At 42.7% G+C, this 23,637-nt stretch overlaps 3 protein-coding genes across 3 annotated transcripts; 2 read left to right on the forward strand and 1 right to left on the reverse strand.

Annotated features, from left to right (window-relative positions):
• Nucleotides 1–6,769: 6,769 nt before the first annotated feature.
• Nucleotides 6,770–11,263, reverse strand: LOC134193383 (uncharacterized). The gene is made up of 2 exons (XM_062662216.1): nt 10,308–11,263; nt 6,770–8,532 (listed from the first exon to the last, which is right to left on the reverse strand). The coding sequence occupies exons 1-2, from the start codon at nt 11,236–11,238 to the stop codon at nt 7,121–7,123; spliced, it is 2,343 nt and encodes a 780-aa protein (XP_062518200.1). The 5' UTR covers nt 11,239–11,263; the 3' UTR covers nt 6,770–7,120.
• A 1,467-nt stretch (nt 11,264–12,730) lies between these two features.
• Nucleotides 12,731–14,122, forward strand: LOC134193224 (uncharacterized). The gene has a single exon (XM_062662036.1). It carries the CDS (start codon nt 12,919–12,921, stop codon nt 13,918–13,920), a length of 1,002 nt encoding a protein of 333 aa, XP_062518020.1. The 5' UTR covers nt 12,731–12,918; the 3' UTR covers nt 13,921–14,122.
• Nucleotides 14,123–14,755: 633 nt separating this feature from the next.
• Nucleotides 14,756–21,002, forward strand: LOC134193225 (methylsterol monooxygenase 1-like). The gene is made up of 7 exons (XM_062662037.1): nt 14,756–14,941; nt 15,008–15,085; nt 15,149–15,220; nt 15,275–15,351; nt 20,007–20,182; nt 20,446–20,601; nt 20,660–21,002. The coding sequence occupies exons 1-7, from the start codon at nt 14,792–14,794 to the stop codon at nt 20,806–20,808; spliced, it is 858 nt and encodes a 285-aa protein (XP_062518021.1). The 5' UTR covers nt 14,756–14,791; the 3' UTR covers nt 20,809–21,002.
• Nucleotides 21,003–23,637: the final 2,635 nt, after the last annotated feature.

Raw genomic sequence — 23,637 nt, forward strand, 5'->3', positions numbered from 1 at the left:
TATATATATATATATATATATATATATATATATACAGATAGGCATATATATAGGCATATATATAGGCATATATATAGGCATATATATATATATATATATATATATATATATATATACATATATATAGGCATATATATAGGCATATATATATATATATATATATATATATATATATATATATATATAAGTCACATGTCGTACTGTCGCTGCAGATTGACAGTCACATTACTGGTGGTTCTGTTAATTTTGAGATTTGGATAGACTGCAAGTAAGTATTGTTAATTTTAATTAAGTGGCTGGACTTCATTGCAGGTCATTACAACCAACAGCTAGCACTTGGAGACAATGATGCTTCTAAGATCTAATTAAATAATTCATAAATTCATCATCAACAATGACATGTCTTCTGTATAGATAACCATGATTATCTAAAGACATCTGAAGTAGAATTTGATTCGAATGCTCGCAATTACTTTCCTGATCAGACTGATGTGGCTGTGAGCGACATGCACGTGCATAATCTGATATGTAATGTGACATGTTCAGTGATAGAATATCATTGTAATAATACCCTTCATGTAGATATGTGTGAGCAACACAGATTACTGCTAATGGAAATTATTTAACTTAAGTTATTAATATAATTACAGTAGTATTTATTCAGTCATCTTTCTAGGACACTAATTAGAACTGACTAAATTACACCCTACCTAAACCACTGTTTGTGTTAGCAATTCCAAATCATTACTTAATCATGTCTTATTACATAGAAGAAATGTATTGCGTTTATAAATTATAAATTAATTATTAATATTGGCATAGAAGAAAACGTAACTGCATCACGTACCATAATTGTGACAGTAGTGACTTTATTAGTTTAAGACTTTGAGCATGCGTAGTAGAATCTATGCTAAAGCGCGGAACAGCGAGTAACTTAGCTGTGTTGAGTTGCGTTAGTAGACTCCATAATACAACTGAAAGCATTACATGGTGTCAGGATGGAACGACTCAAGCCACCAGCAGAAATGTCGTTTTGCGACCGCAACCTCGCTGAAACGTGGCGCGAAGTGGGAACAGCAATTTCGTTTCTACTTCCAGGCGTCTGAGTTAGACAAAAAGCCACCCGCCACGCAGATGGCCATACTTCTTCGTGTGGCTGGGCCTGAAGCCCAAGAGATCTACCAGACGTTCGTGTTCCCGCCATAGGAAGCAAAGCAACCTGATCCTAGACAGGATGGCAACGCTGTACTCCAGCAATTCAAGACATATTGCAACCCCAGGCGCAACACTCTATACGAGAGACACAGATTCTGGTCGAGAGACCAGTTAGAAGGTGAGGCAGTAGATCAATGGGTTACCGAGTTGAAAGTAAAAGCGGCGTTGTGCGAATTCAGTGACCAACGCGATCTTCTAATACGCGATAAGATCGTGTTTGGCGTCCGCGACGAACGCGTGAAAGAGAGATTATTACGAGAATCAGACCTTACTTTGCAGAAAACGCTGGATATATGCAGAGCAGCAGAAGCAACAAAGAGCAGGTGCAAGCTATGAACAAAGAGGCGATGAAAGTACCCATAGGCGCCGTTCGAGGTACACAGAAGCAGCGACGCAACGAGCCAGACACTATGCCCAATCTGAGCTCGAGGATTCACGATAGTGGCAAGTCATCCAAGACCAGGCAAGCGGCATGCAAGTATTGCGGAGGCTTCCAAACACCTCGACAGTGCCCCGCCTATGGAAAGACGTGTTCAGCGTGTCACAAGAGAAACCATCTGGCCAAAGTCTGTCTACAATCGGCCAGGCAAATTAGGCAGGTTGAATTCCAGGTCGAGGATGCATATGAAGAAGGCAGCGACGAGAATGAAGAGCTACTGATGTCACCTATATTCATAGCACATATTCGGGACACGGCAGAATGGACGGAACGCCTTGATCTGGAGCGTGCGCAGATTGATTTTAAGCTGGACACCGGGGCCCAAGCAAACGTCTTGCCTTTTAAGGTGTACAGAGTTCTTAAGACAAAATTGCAGCCCACCAGCAAGATTCCTACAGGAATTGGTGGTGGTCAAATCATACCCAGAGGCACAACTCAGGTCAGTTGTTTAGTCAGCAGAAAGAAGGGGAGCTGCAGAAACAGGCTCACGTTTTATGTTATCGACGACAACCTAGCCATCCTTGGAAGAGCAGCATGCGAGGACTTGGATCTCATCAGGCGTGTGGACAATGTGGTGCCAGTGGATATACAAGCAGGTCACACCAGGCAGCAACTCATCGAGCAGAACAAGGATGTGTTTAAAGGAATAGGAGAGTATGACAAAGAGTATGACATCAAGCTTCAAGCAGACGCTATTCCTGTGGTACAGCATCCGCGAGTCATACCATATGCAAAGAGAACCAAACTGCAACAGACGTTGGCAAAACTGCAGCAACAAGGTATTATACAAGACGTCGAGGGCCCGACCGACTGGCTTCACAATCTTGTGATAGCAGAAAGAAGAATGGGAACATGAGGATCTGTCTGGATCACAGACCCCTCAACAAAGTCGTCAAAAGGGAAAGACATCAAATACCAACAATGTCAGATGTCCAAGCCCGTCTGGCTGGCAAAGCGGTATTCACAGTAGTCGACATGAAGGATGCCTTCTGGCACGTCAAATTGTCTAACGAATCAGCGAGGATGTGTGCATTCAGCACCCCATGGGGTAGAAAGTGCTTCACAAGTATGCCGTTCGGACTGGCTTCAGCCAGTGAAGTGCTGCAATAAAGGAACGATCGCACATTTGGGGACATCCCAAACGTTCACGTGATTGCGGATGATCTGATTGTGGCAGGCAAGACGGAGTAGGAACACGACAAGGCCCTCGCTCAGGTGTTACAACGAGCAAGAGAAAGGAATGTGCGATTCAGTCCCCAGAAGCTACAGTACAAGGTTCGCCAAGTGAAGTATGTGGGTCACATTCTTAGTCAACAGGGACAGCGACCGGATCCGGAAAAGATTGAGGCGATTGCGGGTATGCCAAAGCCCCAAGACAAGCAAGCTGTACAGCGACTGCTAGGCATGATTAAGTTCTTGGCCCCCTATATTCCAGCGGAGTCCGATATCACAGCCCCACTCAGAGATTTGATAAAGGACGAAAGCATGTGGAAATGGGATACACAGCATGATGCGGCCATCAACGACATAAAGCCAGCACTCACTAGTGATCCAGTGCTAGCATTCTATGATCCTGAGCAACCGGTCACAGTGCAAGCGGACGCGTCACAGAGTGGCTTAGGGGCATGTCTCATGCAGCAAGGCAAGCCAGTAGCGTACGCATCACGGACACTCACAACCGCTGAAAGAGCTTACGCACAAATAGAGAAAGAAATGCTCGCTGTCACCTACGGATGCAAGAAATTTCACCCGTATGTATATGGAAAGACCACCAATATTGAGACCGACCACAAGCCCTTGGAAGCTATAATGAAGAAGTCAATTGGTGCAACACCACCAAGGCTCCAAAGAATGATGCTACAGCTGCAGAGATATGACCTGGTGGTTCGTTATGTTCCAGGCAAGCTAATGTACGCAGCAGACACTCTGTCGCGGGCGCACTTGGCGACAAGTCACGACACGGATCCAGAACTTACCAGTGACATGCAAGTCATGGTCCATGTATTTGTCACTTCGCTGCCAGTAAGTGCAAAAAAGAAAGCGCAGTTACAACAGGCCACGGCAACAGATCAAGAGCTACAATGTCTCAATCGACAAATAGAAATGGGCTGGCCTCCAAAGATTGAGGATGTACCAACCAAGATACGAGCATACTGGACGATCAGAGACGAGCTTCATCAGGCAGAGGGCATATTGTTCAAAGGAAGGAAGATAATCATACCAAAGGCGCTACAATCAGACATGCTTAAGATTGTACATGAATCTCATCAAGGGCTGCAAAGATGCAAAGAGCGAGCAAGAGCAGTCATGTATTGGCCAGGAATGACAAAAGACATCGACCGAGTGGTTAGTCAGTGCAGGACTTGTCTGCGTTTCCGGAGGAGCAATACTAAGGAGCCTCTTCTGCCACATGCACTACCAACAAGACCATGGGAAAAGCTAGGAGTGGATATCATGACTTTGAAAGCAAAAGATTATCTGATAGTAAGGGACTATTATTCCAAGTACATAGACGTTCAGCAACTGAGAGACAAGACATCATCGTCGGTCATTAACGCCATGAAGTACACGTTCGCTACTCACGTTATTCCAAAAGAAATAATATCTGATAACATGCCGTTTGCAAGCAGAGAAATGCAAGCATTTGCCAATGAATGGGGATTCACCATTACAACCACAAGCCCGAGGTACCCAGAATCTAATGGCTTTGCAGAGAGGAAAGTACAAACCATTAAGAACCTGCTCAGAAAGACACTTCATGATGGAGGTGACCCGTACCTGGCGCTCCTCAACCAAAGAAGCACCCCTATACCGCAGCTGCAAGCGTCCCAACCTGAGCTCCTCATGGGCCGCACCTTGAAAACGAAGTTGCCGGCAGGACAGGAGTGCTTAGGCCACGAATGCCTCGTGACGTATCGGAAGAGCTGAAACAACGACAACGGCAACAGAAGTACTATCATGGCCAAGGAGCTCGACCAAGCAGAGAACTATGCCCAGCTGAAGTTGTCCAAGTGCAAAAGGGAAAACAATGAGAACCCGCAGAAGTGATAAAGCAACACGACACTCCGCGGTCGTACGTGATAAAACACCAATGCAAAGTTCTGCGCAGAAATCGACGACATCTAAACCCCTCACCGCAACCGCTCTCGGAACTTAGCGAGGGATTGGACTATGACTCAGGCAACGTTGACAAAGACGATACCAGCCTAGGAGATCCATCAGACAGCACAGAACAGGGACAGCAACTCCCAAGCTCGCCAAAAAAGGTGACCAGATCGGGACGGGAGATCAAAAAACCGGCACGACTGAAGGACTTTGTTATTTATTAAAAGAGGAGAGATGTGACAGTAGTGACTTTATTAGTTTAAGACTTTGAGCATGCGTAGTAGAATCTATGCTAAAGCGCGGAACAGCGAGTAACTTAGCTGTGTTGAGTTGCGTTAGTAGACTCCATAATACAACTGAAAGCATTACAATAATAGATTTAGCTCTCAAGCAATCGTCGAATCAGATGATTGTGCCTTCTGTTATTCCATTGCTTTCTTAAACGTCGATTTGTGCAGCGAACATAACACTGGGGCTCCATTTGAAAGAAGCGTTGTAGTTACTACTCAAAGAATGCGCAATAGATCGACATGTCGTTTTCGTAGAAACTAAAACTGCAACATGTCTAACGCCTACCAAACATGCTCTATGGGAGGAACCGCGCCGCTAGCCTCGTACTACCAGCCTACTGTTCGCTCCAGAGGCTAAGTCCAAACCGCGGCCAAAAAAAATTCGCCCGGCGAGGATTGACATCCGGGGAATGACGAAGGCGGGGAGAGACTGACTCGAGTCTACGTCTCTTGTACAGTCCTGGTTGGGCCAATGGCTATACTAACTGACCATTCAATGCCATGATTGTTGTCGCCATGGAAACCAAGCCAAACTTGACTCCACATTGGCCACAGAGTTGGGTTTCTGCTACAAACAATATATAGGAATGTAGAGTCTACATTCACGTTGCCTCCAGGCAGTGATTGTCAGTCAATGCCACTCCCATGCGTGTCTCATGTCACATGTACTGATGTAGAATTAATTAATCAATTCCATTCCCTATACCAGTATATATGCCTTTAAAGCTCAATATTTCACAGTCCTTCAAATTCCCTCTTGAATATTGTTTCAATGCAAGAATTAGTCTTTTGAAACAACATAAAAGTTATCAACAAAGTGTGTCCAAAACTATCAATACTTTGATTGTACTACTTACATATCATTTAAAGATACAGACAACCATTCTTGCTTGACAATATTTGGATATAGGACAACAGTGGAGAAGGCAGCCTAACTCATAGAAGACAGTTGGTAGTAATTCAGTACACCCACAATTATCTAGACTTCTCTGAGAAAAGATGAACAGTCGAGGGTGCAGATAACCAAATGTCAATAAATCTACACTACATTTATAGCAGTGTCTTCATACCCTGTCTGTTTCCAGGTTGCAGGTGATTATCTTATAGGTTAATGATACGCTATCAGACTAGCCTTATATAACAGCCTGCATTGCTCAAGTCATTCACTCAGGTGTGTAGCATGGTCTAAAGCCCCATTTGTAGGCGTGGTCATAAAATTGCAGACTGTAAATACCAAAGTTGTATATAGTATATACATTATCCTCCTTCCAGTCTGGATCCACCATTGATTCTACCATATCAGTCGATTGCAAGCAAATAAAAGTGGGCGTTTCCCATAGCATCATGAAGTTTACCCCCTCCTCCCTTTCTAGAGGTCACGCTACGACCCTGTTCACTGAACCCAAACATCTAAATACTATCTAGACCAATGTACAGGAAAACATTTAGTACATTTGTTCATCTCCTTGATGTCTGGAGACAGCCAAATGCTCTATCCCTCAATAAACCTTCATCTGGATCATGCAATTGAACAAACTTTTAGAACCACACACTTTTACTTAGGTCCCTTTTATTCAATATGTCACGTCATCTGTCATACTACTATCCGGGAACAGTAAAAGTAAAAGTCAAAGTCAGGATAGTCAAAGATCTACTGTAACTCAAATTAATTAACTTATTCAGTTAAAGAAATGGTATCCAATAATCAATATGATTAGAATGAGCAGATGCAAGTATTTTAAATATCACAATCCACTAATCAAATATTGGCCAAGAAATTCGTTGCCAAATCATAGCAAAAAAGCTACATACACTAAGCAGTACGAATAATGTGACAAATGATTTCCAGTACTCAAAAGCTTGTGCAAAATTCAAAAGCATCGAGGCTACTAATAATTCCCACTAAAACAATCAAAATCTAAAGATAAGCAACAGTGTCCATTAATCATAACGAATTACAAACAAAATTGGCACATAAAGACATCCAATTCTACATCACACTAATTCTCGAAGCTTCAACAATCAGCCATTCGTTCTAGAAGCCTCTAATAGTCAGCGATTCAGCAATTGTCTACTTGCATATCAGCTTGTGTTTTGGCCATGCCTTGCTTTGGCATTCCTTGTTGCAGAAGTAAGTGGCACACCTCCCACACTTTTTCATTCCACTTGCTTGAGTGCCACACTCTGCACAAACATGGACTTTTTTCTTCTTAATTTCCTTCTTCTCATTGATTGCTCCCTCCGCACCGTTCAACGTATCTTGTTGCTTCTGTTTTTCACTTGTCTTTGTCTTGTGCTGCTTTTCTTGCATTGACTTTTCTTTTTCGATTGCTTCCTTCTTTGCTTTGTGTCTTTCCCTTTCCATCTCTTTCCACCTGTACTCTGCATCAGAGGCAAAAAGGACTTCTTCCCTGAATTTGTCTGTTGAAGCAAACTCGTCTTTCTTCCACATCTCCTCCAACTTCGTGTACAATTCTCGAAACTTTGGCTCCTTCGGGTCCGAATTCACACACACAGCCACATCGTGGAATGCCTCAAGATAATGACCGACAGCAAAGTTGCCTTTTGCTCTACGAAAACAAGTCTTTGAATAAACAGATGAGCTTTTGAACATGCAGTTGATTGATCGAGTTGCATCAAAAACAGCATTCTCAAATTTCCGAAGTCGAAGATAGCATTCAGCACGATTGCTGTAAAGAACCGCGTTGATGTCAGCAGAAGGAACACTAGCTAAAAGAAGTCCTACTGTATATGCTTCAACTGCTGCCCTATATCGACCTTCAGTAAATGCTGAATTCCCTCGTTTTCGTAATTCAATTTGTTGAGCATCTACTTCATCTGCCGGACCAATAGCTTCCGACCTCTGAATAAGATATCGATCACTGTCGGCTGCTTGCTCAACATAATCGTCACAATACTGTGTAATGTATTTATTAAGTCGTATCCAACGAGAACGTATTTCCTCATCATGTTTCGCGCCAGCAATGCCCACAAGTACCTGAACCTTTCTCAGCAGCTCTCTACCAACCAAATCTATTAGTAACTGACGAGTGTCGCTCTTTAGAATGTCATTCAAAATATCAAAAGCGTCAATCTGTAGTGAACGAACAGATGTGTGAATCAGGCACGCAACACCATGAAGAATTCGACTGCTCCGCATCACCATCTTCCTAGGCTCTCCTTGAATCTGAAGCATAATCTTCAGTATTTGAAGCAACGGACCCAACACTGAGTCATAAGAAAGATACAAAACTGGTTCCAATAAAACAATGAGGCCGTGCTTAACAGCAAGAACTTCGGCTGCCTTTGGTCGCTGTTTGATAACTACCAATAGCAGTCTAATAGACAATCTGACACCGAGGATATCAGATTGGTCACGTAATGGCACCTTCAGCCAACGCAACCAAGTCGCAACCGGCGAATGATCGAGTAGTTGAAAGCAGTACGAACAATTGTACTTGCATACTGCAACGAGTACATCTCCTACACATATATAATGCTCAACAACATGCAAGACTTCAAAGCAGACATGCAACACAGTGAAAGATATAACGACTCGTGGTTCACCGGACATCCACGAAAAGTTATCAGACATCATAATTTGGTATGCAGAACACACACCATTAGTCTTTTAATGTAATGATAAATGCAAATATTCCTGATTATAAAGTAAGCATGAATTTTTCATAAAAGCTGAGGGAAAAATTTATGTGTGTACCAAGTTAAAAAACGTTTACGTATGTTTGTGTACTTACTTGTTGAATGAACTGAAGTTACCATAAGTCTAAGCAAAATGGGTATGTATGTATCATATTACGTATCTTGTTAGTGTCGTGAGGTGTGGTGGTGGTGGTGGTGTGTGTGTGTCGTCATCACTGTATAAATCTATGTATGCAGCTATTGTACACATTTCATGCAACACATCATGTACCTAACATTGATACAAGTCAGAGCTGATGACAGTCCGACTGATTCGCAGTTTAGTGCAAAAGAAGTCTGTCGATAAAGAGAGATGATGCATCCTATTAACTGAGCATGTTTCCAAAATATGATCAAGACAGAACCTAACAGTCTGCTACACAGTACACATGAATAAATGTGCCCTTCTGGTAGACATAGACTTACTATGACTAGATAACCGGAGGCAGACCTTGTGCTTTCGCACACTCATGCATGCGTTTACATCACATCCACATTAGAAGCGTCTGTAAGCGGTGCAGACATTGCTCAACAAGTTACATATTTTCTGAACTTACTTAGCATTAATTAAGCTAAACTAGAATATGTCAACACTGTAGAGTCATTATTAGTCGCGTCTCACTACTCGAATACGATACATACAAGTAATTATCTGCTCTACATATTGGACATGGAATGGCTACCCTAGGCCTAGTTGGCTGGACAGATGCATCCACCACTTGGTACTACGACCAGACATGACTATAATTTGGTCAGACTAATGTCAGCTGACTGGCCGTTATATCCCCCACTGTAACTCCATAGATTTAGTAAATATACAACAAACAAACTTTAAAAGTGCAGGGTCATGATCGGACATGCGCATTGCATCACTTTGAAAAGCGTGCACTTTTCAAACACTCAGTAACCATCAGGACTTTTAGACGCTCTAATTCGCACTGAAGGCAACACTGACAGAAATCTCTCTATAGCTTGAAATGGAACAATCAAGACATGAGGTTGCGTTTGACTGTGCTAGATTCTAGGCTTTCCTGATGCAGTCATCAGAGTTTTTCTTCTAAAACCTCAAACCAAGGTTGCTACACTGCAGTTTCGGTAAAATTTGACAAGAACCCTCGCACTCCGAGCCAGTTCGGAGTTCCCTACGCTCGCTCTGAACGCGACCAGAAAGCACACATCATGTTTCTGTATGTTGCATCGACCACAGTCATATCTTTCTCACAGAGTAACCAAGCACATTCAGTTCACAGTAAGCACCAAAAATGGTATTGTATAAAGCTTACATTGCTGCCGTGACCATCAATCGGCACTTAAATTGCCAGTTTTGCAGCAGTTTCGTCTATTGACCTTTACACTTGTGTAACATACGAACAGTATTTGAAGGGCTTACTGGAGATAAAAACTGATTTTATTGCCAGAACACTTGAACATATGGTACGCACAACAGCTACAATGCAAAAGCTACCTCACTTGAGATCGGCTCAGGTGGGCATGTCCGATCGTGACCCTGCACTTTTAAGTAAACATACAAAAATTGTTAATGTAACCATTTTGCTCACCTATATCTTCCAGTACCTCACAGAATCGATATTGAACATACTCGATCAGTTCTTCATCTGTCATCTTATATGTACTCTTTACTGGACGCGGTCCAGACCCATGGTCAAAGCCCAATAATGTCTGATCATAGTTCATCATTTTACCACTCCTTATTCTGGTTTCCACGAGGTCCTGGATAACACCAGGCGCAAACATCTTGCAGAGAACAGAAAGTCCATCCGCATCAACAAGTAAAGAATACGCACCAGGATACGCAGCAAGGATTCCCTTCAGTGCCCAAGGAGATCGAAACAACTCAATCACTCCTCTACCACCTGCCATCATAGATAAAATATCAGACATTATTCCGCCCTCCATAGACCGAACAAGAAAGTCATTCTTCACTGCCTCGACTCGCTCGCAATAACTAGACAACGGTCTTATACCCAATTCCACAAGGTCCTTGGCTCCTTCCAGACGTGAGATCAAACCGAGAATGGACACACAGTAGTACCCGACTGAATACCATTGCCGGTTGAAGTCGGTTTTCATTGAGCGCGAGAGTCTCACTTTGGCAAGCTTAGGAATGGCTTCGCCGAGTCCCGCGTTGCTGACGAATTCCAGATACTTGATGAAGTCGTTCTTGAACATGGGGCCGTATAGGCGGAGGGCGCGCTTCTGTATGAGAACGCTGTGAATCTCGGTCAAAATCATCACCTGGATGGTACTGTAATCTTTCTCTGCGTTTAGGAACTCCGGGTTTTTTAGGACTTTCGAGAGGGCCGACATCTTCTCGGTGAGACTCCAGTCGCTCTCCATGATGCAGCGCAGGCACCAGGTGCTGACGTCCCCGGTGCATGAGATTGTGGGGTCGCCGCCGGAACGAGAGCACAAACGCGGAGATATCATATCATCCTTGTCACCTGGAGCATCGAATGGACTGGCAGCCATCGCGTAACACCCAAGCTAGAAAAGCACATACGCAACTTAATTAATTAAATAGGAGCGGTCTACGTTTCAGTCTAACTCCCGTATGTAAAATTTACATGCTAATTAGTAGGGTGTAGTCATTTTATTTTCAGTTGTTGGTGCAGTTGTCGTTGCTTTAATTTTTAACGTCACAATACATCAAACATTTTACATGTTCTTAACCCTTCGCCCACCACAGACTTTCGATCAGTAGGTGTAAATATCACCTGAACTTCTGACGCGAACACATATCACCAAGAATGTACTAATTGGGTAGCGCGCGCACGTAACCTACAATCCATTACAATCCATTACCTATTATTCGCAATTGTACCCACATTATAGAAGCGAAAATTACAATACATACAGATTTGAAAAGCCTGTTAATTGCGCTTTCGAATCATACAAATCTCATAGCTATTGATGATAGTTTCGATGCGTTCATGTCAACTTCTTGTCTAAGCTGCACTAATTGAATCGCCGATGTCTTCATCATCGAAAAGATCTTCTTTCTTGTGCGTTGCATCGTTGTCTGAATAGCTAATAAACATATGGAATATTAGAAAACGGTTTGAACGATTGTTCTAGACATCATTCTCTAACCAAAACATACGGGCACTTAGCCATAGCAACAGAAAATATGCCGTTACTATGGGCATAACTCAAATTATCAGCAACGACTAGAGGCCAAACTTATAACACAGCTACTGAAACGCATACTAAAAAGATATCGCAAAAAAATGAAACGTTTAGACATAAAAATGATGTACTTACAGCGCCGCGCGTCATCGCTGTTTCTTCCAACGGAATATCTCACTCGTTTGGCGCCGTATCGGCGTCAAATGATGCGTTCGACACGAAACACACGTAAGAAACGTTTGAGTATGTTGTTTTCGCCTCCAAATTGTTGGCGAAATTTTATCGAAGAACAAAGGACTACCAGACCGCCATGCAGCGTCTCGGCAAAAATTGTGACGAAGCCGCATGCGCCGCTAAAATCTTGCCCGTATGTATAGACACGCCCAAAGGGTGTGTCTAACGGCTAAAAATATTTTGATTGGCTAACAAAGCTGGAGAGGATGAATATTGAACCACAAAGTCACCTGACCGGAAGTCGGTCACGTGTGACGTAAACGGAACTTGCGATATCTGGTGATTGATAGAACGTAGACGGTTGAAAGTAGGCTCATTCGAAAGAGAATTTATTAGCCATTCGTTTAAGCTATATTTTGAAAGTGGAAAGAAAGGATCCGTTTCGGGAAAACGGTCGACAGTAAGCCGGGTACTAAAAAGAGGCGGAGATAAGGCATACGTAGGCATACGTAAGCATACCTATTCGTGCGTGGCGTAATTTCGGTAATCTGTCTACCTAGGTGGTGGGCGAGGGGTTAAATTTTATATTGCTGCAAACTAAAAGACACGCCTACTTTCATCTCCCGTATACTCTGTTTAGGACGTATGGCCAAAAAGCGATACAGCAAGCCTCCAGTGGCATCAGACAATGTGGCTAAATCAAAAATAAAGATCAAGAAGAAAAAGACGTTGGTGGGTTATCGTCAGCTTGTACTGTTGCAAGTAGGTTTGTTTGCTGTTGCTGCTGTCATCTTTGGGGTCTGGTACTCGTATCGGCCACATGACAGTGATGCTGAGGAGTACAAACTGATGAACAAACCGAATGCTACACAGAAAATAAAGACAAAACCGGATCACAGGCAGTCACGTGACCAGCAGGCTAGTCACAAGTTTACTGTATCTGTACAAAATTATATTGAAATGCAGAGTGTGGTTGTGAATGACATCCAACTGCGTGTTCAAGAATTAAAAGTACAACAGAGAAAGTCTCACGCCAAAGTTTTCATAATTGAAAATTTTCTTAGCCAGCATGAGATGCAAAGCCTTGTCAAGGCTCACGACCATCATTCTACTGATCTACGTATTCCGCCCCCTTTGTTTTGTTTCGATGGTGTCAACACTCTTCAGGCACATCTCGACGATGCAGGAATAAAGTATACTGCATCCGACTCAGACTTCACTGCGGGAACGTATTGTGTCAACTCGACTTTTTCTCATCGACTGAAGCATGTGTTAAAATGGAGCGTGAGCACCGCTTTCTACACTGGCGAATCTAAGTTTTCGTGGATATTGCAAGATCGTATATTTAAAGCAACTGGGCTGAAGCCTGAGAATGGTGGTAAATATCAATTGACATCTTACTCTGAAGGGGTCGGCTACAAGACACATACTGATTGTGTACTGAACGATGAGAAACGGGATCGATACGGTACCTTCCTTGTGTACTTAGAGGATGTTGAGGAAGGTGGCGAGACGAGGTTCCCACAACTTGATATTGCTGTGAAACCCAAAGCTGGTCGAGCACTCATTTGGAACAGTATGGATGCCGAAGGCAACTGTGATCCTATGACTGTTCACAGTGCTGATAAAGTTGCTCGAGGACGAAAGGTTATTTTGCAGAGATGGTACTATTATCATAACTTTCCTGCATTAGGCAAACGCATGTCTGAACCAGATCTGCCAGTTCGGTTACCACATCAACCTATGGTGCAGTGTGACCAGTATGATAGTGGCAGTTGTAGGTGGTATGATGAGTGGGGCTATGGTCATCTAAGAGAGTATCGGCAAATGAATCAGAACAATCAGTTGTAGTTCTGTTAGTATTTTAATTTAATTACGAGAAATTGGTTTTAAGTAAACGATGTTTTAATGTGTTGTCGAAAAAAACATTTAATGATGCCAGTGTGCTCAACTCTTACAGTATCTCATTATAACATTTGTATTCTTTCGTTCAATCATTTCACATTGAAAATAATATAACAGCAGTCTGTTTATAGTGTCTGTGACTATGAAATGAAGCGTTTTAATTAGTATATTACGAAAAACAGGTTTGCATTTAGCTCGCTTGTCAGACCGTTGTTGCATTCTCACGTGAGGGCGGTCTACACTACTAAGCTTTGACATGTGACAATTTGACTTAAATAGTTGAATTAAAAATTGCAACGTTAGTTGATATGATTTTAGTTTGAAATAGTCGTTGTTATACTTTAAATAGTTTGCTATAAGTTGTTTCAATTTTTTAAATTAAAAATATTTTAGCTCTTGCCAGACCGTTCCGCTACTGCATGTCAGGGGCTGTTCGTCAACAAACCTGCACCTAAACCATTACAATGTTCACATTCCCAAACGAAAGTCTAACAATACAACATGCGCTTGCCTCAGTGTAAATCGATACAAAATACTAATCACTAAATTTCACTAACGGATTTACCACAATGAAGTGATCACGTGACCATACAACAGATCTAAAGCCCACGCCTACAACTACATTGTACAGTACTTTAGTAAATGCTAACGGTGTTAATAATTACGTAGTAGCTTTGGCTGCGGTATACATAAATAACAAAGTAACTATTTAGTCAGACCATTCTCAGGTGATCTGTCATCGGCCAATCAGAGTGAACCTTGACATGAATTCATCCCGTGACTCCCGCGTATGTCATCGTCCTCGCGCAGGTGATCTATGGACGCCGTCGAATTTCTCTGCGACCTCGCTGCCAACGGGACGGCTTTCAACCCTCTGACGGAATCGTTCGAGTCCAGCTGGAAATGGATGCGCGGACGATACAGCGACTTCCAGATAGCGACCGTTGGCTCTGTAGTCTGTCACGAGGTACGCTCTCACCCTCGGGACGGACGGTCACTTTTTAAACATCTTCATTTTGTTTCGTGTGTGCAGATTGTCTACTTTGCGCTGTGTTTGCCCGGCTTTCTCTTTCAGTTTGTTCCGGCGATGAGGAAATACAAAATACAGAAGGTTGATTCACGTTTTCGTCGCATGTTTGCGTGGGCGAGACGCGTGATGGTTTGTTTGCTGTAGGACAAGCCTGAGACGGCTGAAGGGCAGTGGAAGTGTTTCAAACTGTTGATGCTAAATCATTTCGGTGTTCAAGTGAGTAAATATCATTGATATTAATCACGCTTTTATTTTATTCTGTTTTTACAGTTACCACTTATCTTGTCATCCTATATGTTTACTCAATTGATAGGAATTCCTTTTGACTATGAATCAATTCCTCCATGGTATGAATTTGTTGTGTCATGTGCTATATTGATATTAGTGATAAGGAATGGTTACAGTTAGCCTCGGTATTCCAGACTGCTTTCTGCATGTGATGGGAGGGAAGGGTGGGAGGAGAGAAGAAATCAGTCTGGGGACACTTTGGAAGAGGCACAACTGCTCAAGTTCAAAAACGTCCACTCCAATCAAAACCACTGCTCAAAAAACGGCCAATCAGCGCTGTAGACAACTGCTGACGTCAATGAGTACTTTTGTAATTACCTCTAAGCGATTCTCAGATGACTAATAGCACAGTGGGGTGCAGCTAACACAAATACAACGTGCTACGAGTTTCGCTCCTGATGACATGATAACTCAGCGAATGTTTGTCAGACGTTACCGGACGGTAGAGCCATTGCAGCTGCTGTTCCGACTTGAAGCCTTGAAGACCCTTCAACTGCTTGCTAAGCGATTTGGGTACGAGATCGTGACGTCTTTGTCTTCTTTCTACTGGATTCACTAAAGTCACTCATTTTCTACGTTTATCCGTTCGTTTGTAGTCGGCTGGCAGCAAACAGCTTCTGGCAATATCCCACGAGCCATCTGGTGCTTGTTACTGTTCCTAATGAATGTGGGTAAGTATCGATTAAGATGAATACTGCCTATTTCTGAAGTCACTTACAATAGAGCTGTCCTCAGACTGTTTTCTTCTCTCCTCTCACTCTCCCTTCCCATCACGTGCAGAAAAGCAGTCTGGAATACTGAGGCTAGGCTACAGTAAATTTGCCTAAGTGAAGCAGTTTCTCCATATATAGTGTACTACTTACAGACATATTCTGACTACGGAATTTAGACAAGTAGGTACTCGAGATAACACAATGCACTATTTGAATACGTAAATTTGTGCAAACAGGCAAACTTAGCAGCTCTTATGCATATTAGAGCTGCTATTAGATAAGTTGCCCTTTGTAGATGTGCATACTAATTTTTTTGCCATCTCACTGAAGGAATTACGTTCTCTGTTATATACTTAGCTGTCTGTTTGTTTTTAGGTGTCTATTTGTATGTATATTTTTCTCATTTGTGAGAGGCTGTATCTGTTGGTACAAAGTGAAATATATTATTATTATTGTTATTATTTTATTATTATTATTATTGTTATTATTAGACTCTAATGTGGCCATCACTTCTGCCTTTATTGTGGTTTGGCAGTGATCACCTGTAGCTTGGCGTTATTCTTGGTAAAACTGGCTCTAGTTAGAACGACAAATTGAGTGCTAAAATGTCATCATTCAGTAGGTAATTTCTAACTTATTATTAGCTTTGGGAGCTGCGACTGTTGTCGAAGCGTCGGTTTGAATGTGGTTTCAATTTTTTGTCTATTTACTCTACGTCTGCCTCAGTTTATAGACTTTATTTGATTACGAGACATTTGGTCATGTGACTATGACATTACCATGGTTTCCCGCCATTTTGAGTGACGGTAGTGAAGGTTGTTCTGCAGTTCAATGCAATAGCATATGGGAGAAAGGCACTTTGTTGAGTTTTTGCCATTTTCTTGCTGAGTTAGATCGTCATCGTCAATGGATGGCAGTAGTCAATCGAAAGGAGTGATCCCCAAGTGAGCACAGTTGGCTCTGTGACATCTGTTCTCTTCATTTTATGTCAGGAAAGAAATTGGATGATCTCCTTTTACCAGATTACGTCCCATCTGTCTTTATCTACACTACCAGACTGTTAAAAAGCATCAGGAAAGAATTTGAAAGCGTATGCTCGCCTTGTACGAGCTCGTCAAGACCGTCCAACATAACTGATCTACTGAAGGTGACTGCCATACTATATGATACAAGTGCAGTGCCCGCACATATCAATTCCTGACTTTACAACAACTTCCATTTACGTGCAGCAGACATTTACAGACATGCCACTCAAGTGCATTGCCACTCAGTCACTTGGGCAATAAACATAAATGTCACAGAATCGAATAGGGCCTATGGTCAGTGGTAGCTTGTGCATCACATTTTGCTAGGATTTACATGCACCGTGAATATGCTTACTTGCAGAGCTTTTAGGCGTGTGCCAGGGTCAGAGGTCATGTATGGGATGAGTTTTGCTAAGAATTGACATAAACAGTGTGCGAAATAGTCTTTGACTGACCACCAGACATCATGTCCTGTCAATTCAAAATCTGCCGGACATTAGAAACGTCTGGTTGGACATTCCAATCCTGGCAAATACTACTTATCACTTACAATTCACAACTATCTCAAATTAACTCCAAAATATCTTCCCCACTGTCGAATGCTAATCTCTCTAAAACCATCTTAGAATTACAAAGCCAAAGTTTGATGGACAACTGTTGATGGAGGTGTGAACTGGCTTGGCTAACGGTCAGGTGGTTATTCCGTGCTGATCTCAGTGTAATTGATTTCAAAATGTCGAGACTGTGAGACAACCAAAGACCGGAAGTTTCAACCACAAGGGTTATATACATTCTTTCCGGGTCCAATTGACACCTGCTTTGGGGTAAAGACCTTGTAACACCTCAAGGAGTGTAGCAATTACACGTGCAAGCGAACGTGTACACACACTGATCCCACCACATCTTTTTTTCTAACTTCTGAGTCCACCGCACTGGATATACAAGCACAAGGAACAAAGTAGTTTGGGTGGAGGCATACGTTTCTCCATTCAGATCTAGTTGATGGTTACTGTAGTGGATTAATTCATGACAATTATCATGGGTTGCCGCAGTAATTTGATGGTGGTGCATGTGTCCATGTATTTGTGTTGCCAAACCAAATCTCTTGGAATACACTGCACGAACAGGTCGACAAAAGACATTTGCCACCGCAGCTAGCTCAGAGGATGCTTGACCAAGTGCCTGGTTTCATGGCTCTAGATAAATAATACTTTAATGTTGCATGACTTTGCTGAAAGAGTCATAAGATATGCGTGCAATTAGTACAGCCTACTTTACAAATTACTAAAAAAAGCCTGACTAAAGAAAGTGGCCGTTGTTTGAGATAGCGATGACGAGAGAGACAGACTATCATTGCTTCCTCTAACAGCTAGACTCTGCCCTGGCTACAAACCCATCCGCGTAAAATTCTGCAGGCCTGTTCGGTTCTTCAACTGTCGTACCAAATGAGTTTTGGAAACATCGTCTTCGTCAGCATATGCACCATACCTCTAGACGTGGAAACTGCATCATTCCAAGAACATGCACTACGCTACGCTAGTGGCAGTTTTTAGTTCAGTGACTTAGTGCTATGCTATCAACTTATTCTTCTTCAGATTCTTATAGCCCCTACAGAAACATTACACGCAAGTATCTCTGCGTTTGATATCCTGCCGCATTCACGGTGTACCGTACACGTATCTGTATAGTATCATGTTCCTTGTAGTGTTTGTAATTGATGGAATGGCTTGCCCCTTTGATGAAGGATAGTCTGCACAACTTTGTGATTAGTAGTACTCTTAGGTGTGCAGTTGTTTTGTGCACCCTCCAAATATGAATATGTACTAGCCTCGACACTAGGCCTCCCTTTGCTTTTGGTGGTCCGACTGCACGAGGATAGCAACGGGACTGTATCACGTGATGTTCTCTCCGAAAAGCAAAGGGAGGCCTAGTAACTCAGTATGTCACGTGACAACTTAACTAATTATGTCATTAGGAAACTCACCCTTTGTCGGTTTGTTTCATATTGCTAAAGACTTGCAAAAAGAGATCAGTTATGTTTTTGTTTACAGCAGGTATATCGTCATACCAACAGTGTTGGAACGGAAAGGCGCGAAATACAGTCAGTAACTATGCATGCTGGCCTTTGTGATGCTGCTTACTGTTTAGTTAGCGTAAAGAAACGAGCGCAAAGACTGTACAGCCATGTCGTGCGCAAAAAGACCATGAGCAGATTCTGTCCTCTCTTGTTGTTGACTAGAATACTACGCAATACCGATTAGGCTACTGTACATGTACGCTTTTGTCTTAAACTATCATCGCGCTCCCGGAATCAATTGAAAGCCATTGCGACTATGCGTGAAATTTCTGCGTGGCTGATGTCAGCTTGAAGATACTCCAGAAGCAATCGCTGCACGTGACTAAAGTAATACCTTCACTCGCTGAGATGTAGGGAGAATACTGCAACTGTTTGCAACCTACAAACGCGCCCTAACGATATTCTTGGGTCGGTACACAAGCTGTTGTAGCACACTAAATGACACCTGTGAGGTGGGCGATTGTTTACTGATCTCTGCATGTCTTAGAGGAAATAATCAGGAAGTAACTCAATATGATTTACAGTCGACCAATCATCATTTGCAAAATAGATCAGGTGACAAGTGTCACGTGACATGAGTTACTAGGCCTCCCTTTGCTTTTTGGAGAGAACACCACGTGATACAGTCCCGTTGCTATCCTCACGCGGTTGGACCACCGAAAGCAAAGGGAGGCCTAGTGTCGAGGCTAAATATGTACGTGTATGGTTGTCCATTCTAATGTTGTTGTTTGGTGCCCAAACAATCACTTTTACAGACTCTTGTGTGTGTGTGTGTGTGTGTGTGTGTGTGTGTGTGTGTGTGTGGTGGGGTGAGTGTGTGTGTGGGGTGTGTGTGTACATGCATGTGTTTGTGTGTGTTTGCGCACAGCTAAATTGTTGTTTGCATTTCTATGTGTCAGGTACAACATTTTGCTGAGAATGTATGCATGCTTGTTAGTGGAGGACACATGGCACTACTTCTTTCATCGCCTACTGCACCACAAGCGTCTGTATAAGCACGTCCACAAGATCCATCACAACTTTCAGGCACCATTCGGAATGGTAGCTGAATACGCTCACCCAATTGAAACAATGGGTAGGAAAAATTACTCAATAATAAAATCGGTTCACAGCAAACACTAGTGCTAGTCTCAAGTACCATTATATGGAAGTATGTGTACACACACACACACACACACACACACACACACACACACACACACACACACACACACACACACACACGCACACACACACACACACACTGCATATACATATGTATTTGCAAACATATGAAGTCGAGGAAGGGGAGGGGAGTGTTAATTAATTAATTAATACTATAACTCTTCCTTTATTTAGTTCTTGGATTTGGCTTTTTCATCGGAATCATGTTGTTCGCCAACCACATCTTCTTACTCTGGACGTGGATGGCTGTACGACTGATTGAGACTATCGACGTTCACAGTGGTTACAACATCAAACTCAACCCTCTTCATATCCTTCCATTCTATGGAGGTCAAAGAATAAGTGATGTTTTTGGGCGTGCTGCATGTGACTGTTATCCTAATTCTAGGCAATGAATATCACGACTTCCATCATATGAATTTTGTTGGCAACTATGGTTCGACGTTTACCTTCTGGGATAAGTTGTTTGGCACAGATCGACAGTGGAGAGAGTACAAAGCGAAGCAAGAGGTTGATGAGCTGAAAAAGACTGAGTAGAAATCGACGCCACTTGGATCTCGGTCGTTGCTCGATTAACTGTATGTTATTCGTTGTATTGTATAGATAGTGGTCATATTATGTATGTGATTTAGTAATACAGCAATTGAATGTGTTCAGATTCTAGCATTTATGACTGTCTGTATGTCATATTCAGATGTGATATTATGGCAATAAAATTGATGCATGCAGGATGATCGTGTTTAGTATACTATTATCATACGTGTGCTTCCGATGCCCCTGATGATTAGAGACTTGAAAACGTTCTCGCATGTGTATCACACTTGTGTCAGATCTGTCTCAGTTGCTTTGTGGTAATATTCTGAGGTGTGTAGAGCGCATGCACAGCGAAGGCATTCGGTAGTCTGCTCGTGCTTGGGTGTTTCACCGCTGTTTCTTAGATTGCACAGTACAAAAGGAATATAGCCTGGTTCACAGTATGACATTGTCGCTGACACTGACACTGGAATAGAAATGAATCCTATTTCAGCATCATCGTTGACATAAAGGTTGCCTCCTGCGTCAATGTTGTGTCTCTGATGTTGATGCTCAGCTGAGCGTCAGCTTCAATACTGTGAACCAGGCTTATGTCATAAAGTGATTTCCTTCGACTGTGACCCTTGGATTTGTAAAATAAAGTATTGTTGTTGAGCTAGGTTGATTTCTCAGTGCGAATATGTTACCGCTGTATCTTGCACTTTGATTTTATCGACAAAAATGGGCTTGTCCGGGTAAGAAAGATTCTTTTCATGGAGGTGCTTTCATGTACAGATTTGTAAGATAAGCTTCGTTCTTGTCTTGAGTTACCGGTTTGGTGGGTTTTGTTGCTCATGTGCAATAGAACTATACCCCCATATACCCCATCTGCCCAGCTACTAAACTTTAAATGCCAGTCGATTGTGCACCATGGCATCGCTTTGATTATAATTGATACTGAAGTGGAGTTTGGCTAGGCAAGGCCCACCTTTGAGATGCGGCCAATATTTCATACTAGCTTAGCTACAGTGAGTTTCACAGAACCAAAATCGACAGGCCTGCGGGAAGTATTCACACAAATTTCCTAACTTTACACAAGTGGGTCTTAAGTTTAATCTAATAAGGGGCCGGTCATTACTAAGTGTGGGGGCCCCACTGCCTTTCGGTTAACTTTAGAACACCCCATGTGCATGTATGTTCATATACTGTAATACATGTAGTATATCTAATATCTAAAGCTTAAATTGTGTGTGTGTGTGTGTGTGTGTGTGTGTGTGTTGCGTTTGGCGGCCACGTCTTTTGTCCGTTTTGCAACCAAAATCGGCACGCACAGGGGAAGGTTTGCGTAAAAAAATAATGCACCGGGTCCCCTCTCGAGGGGTCGACCCCCGCGTAAAATTTCTCGATGACGCAAACGCTACACATTCCCGTTCATTCGAACACACGCCCACACCACTCCTGTGTAGACGGTATGCATCATCATCCTTCGCAAAGCTTCGAGCGATCGAATATCTCTTGCCAACGAGACTTACTCTTCTATCGTTTTCGTTTCTCTCCAAATTCTGATTGCATTTGCACCTAATCCAACCTACACGTTTTCTGCAGCAAGCACTACATGGGGAGTGTGTTGATTTCTATCGAAACAAGAGCGAAGAGGAAGATTCGAATTCATTCAGCATGTCCGGGACCTTGCAACAAAGATTGCACGTGCCTGTGTCCACAGACCTATCTTTACACTACAGTATCTTGACGGTACAAAGGACGGGCCATGTATACTAGTATAATCATATAGGTTAATCATGCATGTACAACAAAAGTAGCTTGTTTCAGGGTTCAAGTGCAGTGTGCGAAATAGTGTTTGACTGACCACGGGACATCATGTCCTGATAATTTAAAATTTGCCGGACATTCCAATCCTGGCAAATACTACTTATCACTTAAAATTAACCACATATATACACATATTTAACAGACTAATTCTTGCCGGGTCCAATGGACTCTTGCTTCACAGCTTGGGACAAAAGACCTTGCAATACCTCCTCGAGGAGTGAAGCAATGACACGTGCAAGTGAACATGTACACATACTGATCCCACCACATCTTGTTTCCCACATCTGAGTCCACCACACTAGATATGCAAGCACAAGAAGCAAAGTGGTTTGGGTGGAGGCATATGATTCCCCGATCAGATCTTGTTACTGTAGTGGATCAAGTCATGACAATTATCACGGGTTGCTGCAGGAATTCGAGGTTGGTAGACGTGTCCATGTATTTATGTTGCCAAACTAAATCTCTTGGGATACTCTGCACGAACAGGTTGACAAAAGACACTTGCCACTGCAGCTAGCTCGAGGATGCCTTACCAAGTGCTAGGTTTCATGGCTCTAGGTGACACTTTGATGTTGCATGCCTTTGATAAAAGAGTCATATGCACGCAATTAGTACAACCCACCTGACAAATTACTAAAAAAGGTCTGACTAACCATTGACAGACTTTCATTCCTCTGACAGCTAGACTACGTCCTGGCTACAAACCCATCCGGGATTTGACAAAATACACGTACAGCACGCAGTACTGTACCGTACAGTGTACATGACGACACGTGGCTGCTTGCGTTTGTTTCCTGCAGGAACTTCCGAAACTACGTTTGTTCACATGACATTGGGATGTGCGAGGATGTGGGTTGTTCATACAGAATTCCACACTTGACGCTACGCCACAAGACAAAATGTCCGGCAAAGTCACAAGTGGCCAGACAAGTGCTTCGTTTGGTAGGTAAAGGTCCGATGTCTGACCGTTATTTCGCACACTGCAAGTGCTGTCTAGGTATGATTTCTTAATTTGGTTAATTC

This window comes from Corticium candelabrum, chromosome 17 (assembly GCF_963422355.1).
Source record: "Corticium candelabrum chromosome 17, ooCorCand1.1, whole genome shotgun sequence".
Taxonomy (NCBI): domain Eukaryota; kingdom Metazoa; phylum Porifera; class Homoscleromorpha; order Homosclerophorida; family Plakinidae; genus Corticium; species Corticium candelabrum.

Bases quoted from the DNA above. Each gene is read 5' to 3' on its own strand.
- LOC134193224 (XM_062662036.1), top strand. From the start codon at position 12,919: ATGAACAAACCGAATGCTACACAGAAAATAAAGACAAAACCGGATCAC.
- LOC134193383 (XM_062662216.1), bottom strand. From the start codon at position 11,238: ATGGCTGCCAGTCCATTCGATGCTCCAGGTGACAAGGATGATATGATA. The intron at 8,533-10,307 runs GTGAGCAAAATG...ATATATGTGTAG, and splicing joins TGAGGTACTGGAAGATATAG to GAGATGTACTCGTTGCAGTA.
- LOC134193225 (XM_062662037.1), top strand. From the start codon at position 14,792: ATGGACGCCGTCGAATTTCTCTGCGACCTCGCTGCCAACGGGACGGCT. The intron at 15,086-15,148 runs GTTGATTCACGT...TGTTTGCTGTAG, and splicing joins GGAAATACAAAATACAGAAG to GACAAGCCTGAGACGGCTGA. The intron at 15,221-15,274 runs GTGAGTAAATAT...CTGTTTTTACAG, and splicing joins TAAATCATTTCGGTGTTCAA to TTACCACTTATCTTGTCATC.